This window comes from Prunus mume, linkage group LG5 (genome assembly GCF_029339155.1).
Source record: "Prunus mume cultivar Tortuosa linkage group LG5, ASM2933915v1, whole genome shotgun sequence".
Taxonomy (NCBI): Eukaryota; Viridiplantae; Streptophyta; class Magnoliopsida; order Rosales; family Rosaceae; genus Prunus; species Prunus mume.
In genome coordinates, this window is record NC_142702.1 from 2,765,289 (window position 1) to 2,780,532 (window position 15,244).

The 15,244-nt window shown below is 37.4% G+C and overlaps 1 protein-coding gene and 1 pseudogene across 1 annotated transcript; both read right to left on the minus strand.

Moving 5' to 3' along the window:
* Positions 1-701: 701 nt before the first annotated feature.
* Positions 702-1,468, minus strand: LOC148916637 (secreted RxLR effector protein 161 pseudogene; annotated as a pseudogene).
* Positions 1,469-5,761: 4,293 nt separating this feature from the next.
* On the minus strand, positions 5,762-12,130 carry LOC148916638 (uncharacterized). Its single transcript, XM_089052248.1, has 3 exons — positions 11,786-12,130; positions 11,390-11,638; positions 5,762-5,950 (listed from the first exon to the last, which is right to left on the minus strand). The coding sequence occupies exons 1-3, from the start codon at positions 12,128-12,130 to the stop codon at positions 5,762-5,764; spliced, it is 783 nt and encodes a 260-aa protein (XP_088908374.1).
* Between the last annotated feature and the right edge of the window lie 3,114 nt (positions 12,131-15,244).

Consider the following 15,244-nt stretch of genomic DNA (forward strand, 5'->3'; position numbering starts at 1 on the left):
TCCCTTTGTAACTAATTCCGTCAGGAGAGACATTAAATCATGACGTGGTAGATGTATTCCCATTTTTATGTTGATGTGGCATAAAAAATTAATAAAAATGAATTTCTTTTATATAAAAAAAAACTTATTTTTATTTTTAAAAAAACATCTCTCTCTCTCTCTCTCTCTCTCTCTCTCTCTCTCTCTCTCTCTCTCTCTCTCTCTAACCCAGCCACTAACCGCCTTCCCACTACCCAGTCTCCACACCATCGCTCATCTTCTTCAAGTGTTAAGTCCGCTTTGTCGCCACAAGATCTCCCAAACCTCATCTCCCTCGGCATCTGCTCTGACTTCCTCTCCCCCCTCATCTATTGGAAATTTAGAAAACTCAAAGATGAGATAGAAAGCTATATTAAACTGAAGTATATTCATTGACTGAAATGCAAATATAAATACACGTTCAGAATACCAAACCAACTAAAAACATGGAACAACTAATCCCATGATAAACAGACTCCTAAATAGATGGGATACTACCAAAGACCAAGTAAAACAAACTGACTTCCTATAGAATAAGAGTCCACAATTCATTATTCAAAAAACACAGAGAAAAACAATAATAATACAACTTAACACCATCCTTTAAACTGAAGTAAGCAGACAATCAGTTTAAAGAAAAAAAAAAAACACTTTAGTTCTTGTGCATTAAAAAAAAACTAACTTCACCCAGCAATATCCTTAAAGGAGCAAATGCCTAGCAATTCTCTCAGCTTTACAAACACAGGAAACTTGAGAGGCTTTGTTAGAATATCTGCAACTTGGTCTTCACTTCTGCAATAAATCATATCAATGACTCCATTGGTGCAGAGATCACGCAAGAAATTATATCTCACATCAATATGTTTACTTCTTCCATGTAAAACTGGATTTTTTAAAAGTTTGATGGCTGAACTATTATCACAAAATACTGGAATAGAGCCCTCTTGACAGCAATGTAGTTCTTCAAGCATTCTCTTCAACCATATTGCTTGACATGCACAAGATATTGCAGCAACAAACTCTACTTCTGTTGTCGATAAAGTGACAATCTGTTGCTTTTTTGAGGACCATGAAACAGCTCCTGCACCTATCATAAAAACATAACTAGAGGTGCTTTTTCTATCATCCAAGTCTCCAGCATAATCACTATCAGTAAAGCCTAAAATGGTACTGATTTTCCTCCATTCTTGTACCAAATTCCAAAGTCAATAGTGTCTTTCAAATAACGCATAATTCTTTTAGCTGCAAAGAGATGAAATTCAGTCGGACTTCCCATGTATCTACTGATGAGACTCACTGCATGCATCATATCAGGTCTAGTTGCTGTTAAGTACATGAGGCTGCCCATAATTTGCTTGTAAAAAGTGCTGTCAATTTTCTTTCCTCCAGGACGCTTCAATAGCTTCAATCCATATTTAGTTGGAGTAGAGACAGAATTGCAATTCTTCATCTCAAATCTGTCCAAAATCATTTGAGCATATTTCTTTTGTGAAATAAAAACTCCTGCAGCAATTTGCTCTACTTCGATTCCCAAAAAATAATGCATCAATCCAAGGTCACTCATATCAAACTCTTTCATCATGGATTGCTTAAAAGCATCAATCATTGCCTTATTATTTCCTGTGTAAATCAAATCATCTGCATATAGGGACACAATTAGAAATTTACCTCCATCTCCATTTTTAGTAAACAGTGTGTGTTCATATGGACATTTATGGATGCCTTCTTTAGCAAAATAAGCATCTATACGACTGTACCAAGCTTAAGGTGCTTGTTTCAGTCCGTATAATGCCTTATTTAGCTTGTACACCTTCTCCTCATTTCCTTGCTGCACATACCCAGGAGGTTGCTCAATATAAACCTCTTTGTAATCAACACCAAACTTTTGCTCGTAGCCTTTTGCCACTAAACGTGCTTTATGCTTGTCAATCTCTCCTTCCTCATTCAACTTTGTCTCGAAAACCCACTTGACACCAATTTTTTTTTGCCCTTTTGGAAGGTCTGTCAACTCTCATGTGTTATTTTTCTCTATAAACTTGATCTCTGCATTGATGGCTTTTTGTCACTTTTGTTCTTTCATAGCTTCTTGAAAACTTATTAGATCACAATATGAAAACAAGGTATAATGGGCAATAGTGTCATCATCACCATCAATTTGAACAATATCTCTAACCTCATAATGTTAGAAATGTGCCCTAAGAGCCAATACATTTGATGTAATCTCCTTAGAATACATTTCGTATATGATAAAAAAAATGGCAATCTTATTTTGTTATCTTTTACATTGTGCAAAGAAACAAATGTCCAGGATGTACTAAATAAGATATAAAGTAATCTAAAGAAGTTTAGATTCAGGAGACCTTTAATCTCTAACTGCAGTATCTCAAAATTTTCCTAATCATAGGGTTATCAAATGGGCATTGATAAACCATCAAGATTTGCACATATTATGTATGCTCAATAATGAGGATGGTTGGTCTCAAACCATTTGTGTAGTTGACAGTAATACAAGTATGTAGGTGCTCATTAGTGAATGAGTACACTGAACGCGATCAACTGTAGTTCTCGTATAGAGCATTTATCTATATGTCAAACGAGAACTCGTAGTTGCAATAATGCAAATTAGTCCTTAGACCTGAGGAATCATGGTTGTCTTGTGATGCGTTATTGATCTTTGATAGCTCGCAAAGGCAAGTCGTAAAATATTTTCCTTATATTTTATTGGGATCTCTCAATTTATCATGGAGGCATGTGAATATACATAAGGAATCTCAACCTTTGATACGAAAAGGAGAATGTTTCAAGATATGATTCATTGAATCTTTGGGCGAAGTACTTGAACATGATTTAGAAAGTGGTTTTTATTCATGTTCTATCAAATCACATGAGGTTAATCATATTAGGGGTTTGACATAATCAATCTGTACCCTAATGATATGATTGGAAACATTGTATAAGATGGACCGTATTGCATTGCAATTCCAACTGAATAGGTTCTTCATCTATTCTAATTAGCTTGGGTAGCCTTGATATATTGCTAGATGTCACTCTTGGCTCGTGGAAGTCCTAGGATTGATTGTGATCGATCCAAATAAAGGAAGAATTAAAAAGGGGTTTTAATTCCAGTTGGTTAGAAAAAGTTCTAATATTTTCCCACTGCCTTGCTAAATTAGAACCTAATGGATCGCACACCTTAAATGGTTAACTTTGAGTAATACAAATGAGAATGAGGAAATCAATTTGATTGATTTGATGTGGATGATTTACTACGTGTAAAAACGTATTTGGACCTCGGTAATAGTTAAAAGGAAGCCCAAATGGTTGGATATCAACCCCAAGGGCTTAAGACACATAAATATTATGGTTTAAGTGTCATAAGGCCCAATTTTGGAAGCCCCATGGGGTTTGGCCGAAAATGCTTAAGTAGATGTGTATGGGAATTGTTTCCACAAGCTCATCAACATACAAACACAATCCAACATCAACCAAATAGGTTTGGGAGATCAAAGAGAGATAAAAAGTGAGTTTTCAAGAATGAAACACTATCATCTTTCAAGGGATTTAGATTGAAACCAAGTCTTGGGGATCTTGCACTAGCATCCTTGAATTCCCAAGATTCTTCCCTCTCATCTCAGGGTTCCATTGGTGTGGGGACTTAGAGGCCATATTAAGAAGGAGAAAGATCAGAGAGGAAATCAACAAAGGGAAATCATCAAGAGAAGACCAAAACACAACTTGGTTCATATTATAGCTTCAAGGATAATTGGAACTTATCCTTTTCTCTTGTACTTTCATTTATGAAATCATATCAATGTTCATGGCTTAAGATACTTGGAAGAAGTTTTGTTTTTGAATTTAAACAACCACCATATTCTTCCGCTGCGATTAATTTGATTAAATGCATGTTTAAGATTCAAATGAACTTCATAAAAATGTTTTAAAACCAACACATAATTCGTCATCCATGCTGGTCGCTTCTTTGAACATTGAAGACATGGCTCGCCTTCATTTGTTGTGATTGTAGGAGACCTTGGGGAGGTGGTATGAGTTGAGTGAGTGGTAAAGCTGCTAGTTATTTCTTTTTCTTGTTCCTCATCAAAGTTAATTGGAATCTGCTACTATCTTGAGCTAATATTGACCCAATTCCATGTATTTTCTTCATCAAACACAACATCTCGACTGGTTACAATCTTCTTTGTGAATGGGTTGAATAACTTGTAAGCTTTGGAGACTTCGCTTACGCCAAGAAACACGCATTTTTCATTTTTTTCATCTAACTTCTTCCTTTTCTCATCTGGAATATGAGCAAAAGCAATGCAGCCAAATATTCTTAGGTGATCAACAACTGTTTTACGACCAATCCATACCTCTTCCAGTGTCATATTTTGGACAGTGAACGTAGGACTTCTATTCAAAATATGAACACTCCAATTTACTACTTTCGGCCAAAAAGCCTTTGGAACGTGACTCTTTGCTAGCATACTTCAAACCATATTTAGAATGGTTCGATTCTTTCTCTTGGATAAACCTTTTTGCTGCGATGTATAGGCTGTTGTCAACTGTCTACAGATGCCATGTAGAGCACAAAAGCTTTCAAAGTCTTTGGAGTTGTACTCTCCACCACGATCACTTCGAAGAACCTTAATAGTTCTCCCTGTTTCGTTCTCAACAAGAGCTTTAAAGCTTTTGAATGCAGTCAAAGCTTCCAATTTTTCCTGCAAGAAATAGACCCAAGTTTTCCTACTAAAATCATCAATAAAGGAAATAAAATATCTCTTTTTTCCATTGGATACCGGATTGATGGGTCTACAGATGTCTGAATGAATCAGCTCCAGCAGATTACAAGCTCTCCAAGCCTTTCCTTTTGGAAATCGATCTCGATTATGCTTGCAACAACACATTCTTCACAGACTTGTAAGGGACAATTGATTTGAGGAAGGCTAATCACCATTTCCTTATCATGTGAGGTCTTCAAACCTTTAAAATTCAAATGACCAGAGCAATAATGCCATACCCATGTCGGGTCTTTCACCTTGTAGAGAAGCAAGAGTGAACATCATGCTTGATATGCGGAGGGAACATACGATTTGCTATCATCTTGACTTGAGCAATGGCACCCTTCTTCCGATCATTAATCAGACAAGTGCCTCCCTTGATAGTGATTACATATCCCTTTTCTTCGAGTTGACCCACACTAAGCAGATTACTCTTCAAATCTGAAACATAGAAAACATATGAAATAGTTTGAAGCGTATTTTCTTTGGTTCGAATTTTGACATCACCTTTCCCGATCACCGAAATTATGGAATTGTCCCCAAACCTTACAATGGTTCGAAAGCTTTCATCAAGAACAGAAAAAACATCCTTGTTGCCACACATATGGTTGCTACATCCCGTGTCTAAGTACCATAAATTCTTATCAGCTTCTTCCTCGATATGACAAGCCATTAAAAGGGTTTCTGCTTCTTGCTTCTCTACAAAATTCGACTTCTCCTCATTTTCTTTGTCTTTCGGAAACTTAACATTCAGAACGATAATGACCAAAATTGTGACACCTGAAGCATTTAATGTTGGACTTGTCATATTGTTGTCTTCGTCCTCTCCCTCTACTTTGAGAGTTTGAGTTGTGAGAATCATCGGCCTTCTCAACATATGCACCATGTGGTCTTCCTCCATCTCGATTTCCTCGACCTCTGCCTCTCGAACTTGAAGATTCATAATGGGTTGCAGCATTTAAAGCTTGCTATTCTTTGGTGTTGCTCCGGTTCACCTTTTGCTCATGAACTAGCAACAAACTTTGCAGCTCATCAATGGTAAGTTCATCAACATCGTTTGATTCTTCAATGGTGCAAACAATATAATCAAACCGTGGGGTCATCGAGCACAATATTTTCACCACAATGGCCACATTTGTAATACTTTCACCATTCATCTGCATCTTATTAGCAATTGACATAGTTCTTAAGAAATAGTCTGCGACAGATTCACCTTCTTTCATTTGTAGAGTCTCAAATTCTCTACAGAGTGCCTGCAGCTAGGAATGTCTCACCTTTGTTGAGCTCTGGTTCTTTTTCATGGATTCCCAGATTTGCTTGAAAGTGGTTTTCTCAAAAATGGTTTCCAAAATTGTACTATTAATTGCCTAAAATAAGTAGTTCTTCACCTTCAGGCCCTTCAGCTTCATTTCATCTTGTCTCTTCTACTGTGCTTCTGTCAATCCACCTTCTAGTTCAACAATTCCCGTTTCAATGAGAGTCTAATACTCTTTGGATCTCAGAAAATTCTCCATTAACATGCTCCAATGGTCATAATGACCATTGAAGCGAGGTATGGCTGGCTACACGAAGTTCTCTTGAACCTTGTCGGATGCCATCAATCCTTGCTGCTACAAGTCAAGAAAGCTGCTGCTTTTTGGAGAATTTAAGTCAGGCCCAATGGGGGCTCTGATACCAGATGTTGGAAATTTAGAAAACTCAAAGACAAGAGATAGAAAGCTATATTGAACTGAAGTATATTCATTGACTGAAATGCAAATATAAATACACGTACAGAATACCAAACCAACAAAAAACATGGAACAACTAATCCCATGATGAACAAACTCCTAAACAAATGGGATACTCCTAAAGACCAAGTAAAACAAACTGACTTCCTATAGAATAGGAGCCCATAACTCATGATTCAGAAAACATAGAGAAAAACAATAATAATAAAACTTAACATCGTTGCCCTCTAATAGCAACATCTTACAGCTCTTTAGCAAGTCCGATACCACTGAGGAGCTCCTCCGCTTCGTCCCCTGTCCCAAGGCCAAGGGGGCCTTCTCATCTCACCACCTCCGTCATCGGCATCCCCCTCTCCATCGTCTACGACATGAATGTGCATTGGCCCTTAGAGAGAGAGCTATACCCCTTCAATTTGGCTCTGATCACCTCCACTGCCATCCAAATGGTCTTTGGTGACATGACTCAAAAGCAAAACATGCCATAACCCATGAGCAAAAAGATAAACAAATCAAAATGAATTCTGAGTTCCTAGTAAACAAGAAAGGACAACAATTTATGTACTTCCCAACGCAAAGCCTCACCCCTATATCTTAAACTAGCAAAAAGTCATGTCATTTCTACCAGGCTCTCAAGAATTCCGAGCACAAACAATTATCCACTCGATCACTGAAAACCCAAAAGCCAAAGCATATTTCCTGAAAATCAAAACAGCCCAAAAACTTCATGTACCTTATGTCAATTTTCTAGATTTCTTAATCTATATATATATATATATATAAAGCAAAAGGCAGAGAATGGTAAAACATTCAAAATACCATAAAATGCCCTTGATTAATGCAAACATTAAGAATTGAAATTATTAATTAAATGAGGATAATATGGTAAATTCACACTTTTTATATTAAAAAATTTAAAATTAAAAGAAAAATCAAATAATGGATTTTATTTTTATAGAACACAACTACTCATTATCTTTTTTAATTCGAAAATAAATTTTAATTTAAAAAAAAAATCTATCGCAGGCGCGGAAGTGCGTGCAAATAGGCTAGTTTAAAGAAAGATCAATTATGAGGAATAAAATCATTGAATGAAAGACATGGCTTCAATAGCCTTACAACTTGAAACTAACAGAAAGATAATAACGTGTAAAATTCCATGACCAACAATACCTAATATTATGGGATTCTCCTAGAGAAACGTTCAACAAGCAAAGACCCTTTTGAAGGCTTTCAAAACCTAAATAATTTCCATAAACCTTAGGGGTTTATTCAACAGAAATATCAAATGCTTTAAGCAAACTAACACTTTAACATCCTCCCTTAAACTGAACATGGTTGAATATTCAGTTTACACATGAACTTGATCTAACTCCAAGCAGGTTTCGTATCTTTAAGAAAGCCTCCAGCCAATCGTTTAGTAAAAATATCAGTTACTTGCCCTGGCTTCTACAATGAACCAGCTCCACCACTCCATCCTTAGTACGATCAAGAAGAAAGTGAAATCTGATGTCTATGTGCTTACTCCTTCCATGCATTACAGGATTCTTGGATTACTTAATAGCTGAACTTTTGTCACAAAAAATCTTAGTAGCCTCCCTCTGTGCGTAGCATAACTCCTCAAATAACCTCCTCATCCACACAGCTTGACATGCACAAGAAGCTGCAACTATGAACTTAGCTTCAGTTGGTTGATAATGTGACAACAGGTTGCTTTTTTGGGGACCAAGCCACAGTAGCAGAACTTAGTATAAAAGCATATCCCAATGTGCTCTTTCGATCTTCCAAATCTCCACCATAATCACTATCACTGAATCCCACTAGACTTGGTTTTGAACTTCTCTTATATAACAAACCATAATCAAGAGTTCCTTTTAGATACCTCAACGCCCTTTTTGCTGCTTGAAAGTGAAGCTCTGTAGGTGACTGTGGGAGCAAATATTTCAATTTCCAATCATAAGACGCCACGTGGATAAGAAGACTATCTCCTAGGTCAATTAATTAAGTTATTTATTTGGCAAGATAATTGACATCAAAAATAGGGATATTATCTTTATTATGGGATATTATCTTTATTTAAAAAAATAATATCACTAATTAAGATATTATCCTTATTAGGAGATTTGATCCCAATCAAATCCCTAATGGACTCCATCTCTACAATATGGGGAAAGAATAAACTCCTTCCAAATAGAGTTTATTCTTTGCACAACCCTAGCATTCAAGGAGCCTGTAAATACACAGCTACATCAAATATTCAAGGTACTTCTAAAATCCAAGAAAAATACCTCTCCACTCTCTCTCTCTAACTGACGGCGCCACCACCGCCGCCGGCCACACATCTCTCCTCTCTCCATATTTTACATACACGGCTCTAGCCACCACACACAGCTCAGGCCGCCCAGTTTTCACCATAAATACATCTTTGTACCCTTTTTTAGCTATTGTTTCTCCGAGATTCAATTGACCTAACTTAGGCATCGGAGGGCCTTTGGCCAACACCCCCCGGGTGGTCTATTTACTCCGGTCTTTATTACAAAAACAAAATAAGAGAGAAAAGAAAGATCAAAGGTTGAAGAATCCACAAGTGAATATTCTCCCGTGAGGAATTTTGCACAAACAGTTACTCCATAAATCTGCTAATAAGGCTCACAACAAACATTAAATATGGTTGTGTGGTAGTTAGGTACATCAGACTTCCCACCATATGCTTGAAATATGTGTTGTCAACCTTTGTGCCATTAATGTGTCTAGTCAACTTAACTCCTGGAAGAATAGGATTCTGTACTGAATTGCACTCACTCATCTAAAACTTATCAAGCACTTCTTGAGCATACTTCTTTTGCCCAACAAAAATCCTATAAGTTGTTTGCTTAACTTCCATACCTAGGAAATAATGCATCTTTCCTAGATTTGTCATCTCAAATTCAACAATAATATCCTTCTTAAATTCAACAGACATTGTCTCATCATTCTCAGTATTTATAAGATCATCTACAAGAGACATATTATTAAAATTTTACCTTCATTTCCATGCTTGATGAACAAGGTGTGTTCGTAAGGACCCTTCTTGAAGCCCATCTTTGTGAAGTAGGACTCAATACGACTGTACCAAGCTCGAGGAACTTGTTTCAGTCCATATAAAGCCCTCTTTAATTTGTACACCTTATGTTCTTCTCCCTTCCTGACATACCCTGGTGGTTGATCTACAAAAACTGCTCATTTAATTCTCTATGCAAGAAAGCTGACTTCAAGTCTAGTTGATTAATACACCAATTGTTTTGAGCTACCAATGACAGCACCAATCGAATTGTATCATGTCTAGCCACAGGTGCAAAAACTTTAGCATGGTCTATTCCATATTCTTATGTTAACCCTTTGCCACTAACCTGACTTTATATTTGTCAACTTCTCCATTTTCCTTAAGCATCTCTTGTATATCCATTACAATTGCTTCAATCTCTAAGTCCATAGCTTTCCTCCATTTTTAACTTCTCATAGCATCATCAAAGGTGATTGGATCACTGTAAACAAGCAAGGCTAGTTGAGCAATATTTTCTTCGTTTGATAACTCATCTCTACTCACATAATCACTCATCCAAGTAGGAGGTCTTCTTAATCGTGGTTCTCTGATTATGCGCTCTTCTTAGTTCTCATCAGCTGAACCTTTTGAGTTAGTGTCTGTAACTGAATTCTCATATGCTAAGCCTTCTGATTTAGTGTCTGCTAGCTGAATTCTCCTCATTCCCTTCAAAATTCGCAACTATCTCTTCAACTCCTTCATTTGTCTAGTTCCAACAAGCTTTTTCATCAAAAATTACATCTATGCTGACTATGATCCTCTTGGTAGCTAGATTATACAACTTGTAAGCCTTACACTCATCACTAATCCCAAGAATAACACATGGCACACTCTTGTCATCAAGTTTGCTTCTTAGCTTATCATTGACATGAGAATAAGCTAAGCATCCAAACACTTTGAAATGAGCAACTCCTGGTTTGTTCCTACTCCAAGCTTATTTTGGAGTTATATCCTTCACAACTAATGTTGGACATCTATTTAAGATGCGAACACTCCAATTCACAGCTTCAGGCCAAAAAGTTTAAAACACCTTTGTTCTTGCAAGCATGTTAGGTACCATATTTATAACAGTACGATTTTTCCTTTATAAAACTCCATTTTGCTGAGGAGTGTAGGTTGTAGTTAACTATCCATGAACATCATTCTCCTCACAAAAGGTGGTGAATTCATGTGAAGTGAATTCTCCTCCACGATCAGTACGTAATGCTTTAATAAACACCCCAGCTTATTTCTCAACTATAGCTTTAAACTTCTTAAAACCAATTATATCCTCAGACTTTTCAGATAAAAAGTACACCCAAGTCCTCCTACTAAAATCATTAGTGAAAGTTATAAAGTACCTATTGCTGCTATTGGAGATAAGATTAACAAGTCCACATATGTCCGAATAATGGACCAAATTAAGGATATATGAGGACTCCCAAGTGCTCTTCTGAGGAAAAGTATCACGGTGTTGCTTCCCAATCATGCATTCTTCACAATTTTTTTAGGAAACTTGCAGCCTAGGTAATCTAGTATCCATATGCTTTTGTTCCAAAGTTTTCAAAAGAGCACTTGGGAGTCCACATATAATGCCACAGCCAACTTGCATTGTTGAGAAAGAAAAGCACTTGCCACAACCAGCTTAAATGTCCATACATATAATGCCACAGCCAGCTTGCATCCTCTTGAGTGGTAGATTTGAAGCACTTATAATCATCACATGAGGCCTTTGTTTGCAACGGAAACATCCTATTTTGACCCATCTCAACTTCTATTATTAAACACCCCCCCTAAAAAAAAATTACTTTAATGTTGATGTTTCCTCTCCCTTTAACACATAGGCTAGAATTGTCTCCCAGCTTCACATTCTCTATGAATGTTTCATCAAGTGTTGTAAAAAACTTCTTGTCTCCACTCATGTGGTTATTGCATCCAGAATCAAGATACCATAGCTTGTTGGTGGTAACTTCTTGCATATTTACATAAGACATGAGTACCATCTCTTCTTCAACTTCAATAAAATTTGCCTTGTTGTCATGCCCTTTATTAGGGCACTCATATTGAAAATGCCCCAATTCATGGCAATTACAGCACTCAATAGTCGACTTATCAAATGATCCTTGTCTCCATCTTCCTCTTCCACGACTTCTGTAGCCTCCATGACCCCTTCCTCTCACATGTGAGTTATTTTGTTAACTCACTTTCAGAACTTGTTCCTCCATTACATGGCCAGTAATTTTTTGCTCATGCACAAGCAAACTGCTTTGCAATTCATCAATTGAGAGTTCAGCTATCTCGTTAGATTCTTCAATGGAACAAACCACATAGTCAAATTTTTGTGTCATTGACCTTAGGATCTTTTCAATCACCACTACATCACTCATCCTTTCTCCATGGATTCTCATCTTGTTGGCTACTGTGAGCACCCTTGCAAAGTAGTCATTGACTATTTCTCCCACCTTCATGTGAAGCATCTCAAACTCTTTACGAAGCGCCTGCAATTGTGCACGCTTAACTCTAGTTGTGTCTTGATACTTCTTTTTCATCGAATCTCATATGTCTTTTGTTGTGTCCTTTGCCAGGATTGTCTTCAAAATGGCTTGATCTTGGCTTGGAAGAGATAATTCTTGGTCTTCAAGTCCTTTAGTTTCTGATCTTCTAAGGCCTTGAGTTGAGTTTCACTTAGAGTAGTTCTCTCAGCATACTGTGTGATCTCATTCTCCACCAAGCCCCAATACTCTTTGGAGTGCAACAAATTCTCCATAAACATGGACCAATGATCATAATTCCCGTCGAAACGTGGAATAATTGGTTGCGCAAAATTACTTCCTTCTCCTACCATTACTTCTTACTGTTGCAAGTCAAAAACTACTGCTTTCTTCGAATGTTCAGGCTCCAGTGAAGAGCTCTGATACCAAATGTCAATTTTCTAGAGTTCTTAATTTAAAAAATGATAAATTAGGAGGAATAAAATCATTCAATGAAAGATATGGCTTAAATGGCCTTACAATGTGAAACTAACAGAAAGATAATAATGTGCAAAATTCCATGACCAACAATCCCAAATATTATGGGATTCTCCTAAAGAAACGTTCAGCAAGCAAAGACCATTTTAAAGACTTTCAAAACCTAGCTAATTTCCCTAAATCTTAGGGATTTATTCAACAAAAATATCAAATACTTTAAGCAAACTAACACTTTTAACACCTTAACATCGTGCTCGTGAGTTGTATTGGTCCAACATGGTGGTGGAAGAGTAATAAGACTATGCGAAAAGTAGATGAAAACATCTATCAAATACCAATGCCATATCTCATACACATTCAAATTAGTCCCTCCTTAGACATGTTTGTCATCTCCATAAACAGCCAACAGCCATGTTACGGCAGTGGCACACAATCACTCTCAGCCTATTAGGTAGCAGAGAAGTAGTTGACGCAGATTGAAGGGCAATCGAGGCATTGTTGAAAATGTAGTGAAAGGACTCGAGCTCTTCAAGTATCTTGATTGGGTACTGTTTGTACCCATTTGGTAAATGGACCAAAAATGGTCTAAAGGTTTAAAAGAATATTTTAAAAATAAAGCCAGGCCCATTAGCATTTGTCTTTTCTTAGAGGGTCATCCTTTTCCCAATAGGCCTCTTTGAATGAATCAATAAGAAGGCCCAAATCATGAAAATCATACCTTTATCTCGCACTATAGGTTAAAAATCGGTAAGCGTGTTTTCTAGGCCACGTGAGAGGCCGAAGGGGATTATCACATTTAATGACGACTTGACCTTATTCTCTCCCAGCAAGAAAACAAGTTGTATTGAAGCCTCCAAAACCAGAAAAAGATCAAAATTGCCAGCCAGGTTTTCAGGTACAAAGAAGTCAAATCAAGAAAGCTCCACAAAGAAAATTAATAGTTCCTGCCAGAAGTCCTCCATCATTCCCTCTATGAACCGGTTAAGATCAATAAACCAGTAGCTGACCTTGAAACACAAGCCAAAGGTCTTGTTGTAGTTTCCATCATTACGGGCTCCTTCCGCCTCTATAAATAAAGAAAGTCTACTTAAGAAGAAGGGGACTCCCTCTCCAAAACCATATGCAACGTCTCAAAAAACACTTGAAAATTTTCAAGATAACAATCTGCCTACTTTCTCTCTAGATAACCAGTTGACAACTCATGCGCGTGTCTCTCGTTATCATTTGGCTGGATTGAGAAATCTCTGGTATCTCTTTCTTCACTTTGTAATTCAGACTCAAAGATAATTTATGCATTAATTGAAGAAGTTTCTGTTATTTAGCTTACGCTCAAAATATGTTGCAGAAAACTCTACATAAATAAGTTCACTTAATTATCTAAAAATGAATCATGGACTATTCTAATACATCAAATTGGAGTCCCGGCTTTTTCCTTTAAAAAGTTCTGAAGAATTAGCGTTCGGACCCGAAAGGGAACAGGGGCCCGAATGAAATAGTAAAGGACAAAAGGGATAGGAAGTTAAGTTGGGCCCGAATTACACCACTGGGCCCAAATTAACTATTGGTCCAGCCCGAGGAAGATAAAAATATTGAAACGGGTTGATAAAACCCAGATAGGGTCTTACTAACCACAAACTTGGTCTTTCTCTCTTACTTGTTCAGGTACTGCTCATACTTGTCATGTCGATATTCACAAAGGAAAGAACATTGAAGTCCTCTTAATTGAGGCATAGAAAAGAATCAATCTAGGCTAGTATCCCCCCTGGAGCACAATGGCTTGATAAAAAGTCCAGAAAAAGACCCGAGTTCCATTCAAAACTAATCATTCATAAGCACCATACCATGTCTATTAGGCTGGTTACATACCCAATAGTGACACGCCTACGCAACATCACAGATTAGTGCTGAGAAAAGTTAATAGATAGGGCCTCGACCAGGCCCATTCACTTTTGGCAAACTAATTCAACTTTCAATTTTGTTCGGAAATTGAATGAGTCCTCTCTGCGAGTCAAGAGACACCATCCGATCAGGGCATTGGTGTTGATCCAATATCCTCTCCGTTCCTCAGAGTAGAGTTGACCTCCGTAGGTTGGCGAAAAAGAACGGTGGACGGAAAAAAATACCAACAGGTATGAAATCGGCATGAAGGGTTGGGTCAGGCCGAACGATGGCGGGCTTGGACATTTTGAAGAAAAGGATGAAAGTTTGGCTTTTCGAGGAATTAGCCTGAGGAAGTGAAGAAGAGAGACTAGGGTTTTACAAACGATATAGGCGCAAAGATGAGGAAGAAGCATTGCACAGAGAGAGAGAGAGAGAGAGAGAGAGAGAGAGAGAGAGAGTTTCATATGGTTGTTATGTGGATGCTACGCGAAGACGAGGCTGCCAACCACCTCGCCACCAAATCTGAAAGCATCTCATCTTCAAGGTCCGATCTTGCTTGTGGGGGAGGCGGTTGGTGGCTGGGTTCATAGGGCTGAGAGAGAGAGAGAGGTTTTTTTTTCATTTTTAAAAAATAATAAGTAATTTTTTTTAAGGAAATCCATTTTCTTATTAATTTTTTATCCCACATCAGCATTAAAAAACGGGATCACCATTGCCACGTCATGGTTTAACTCCTCTCCTAACGGAATTAGTAACGGATGGTGTATTTTGAAAAGTCTCATGAAGTTTGTGTACTAGTCAAACCGGTCAATA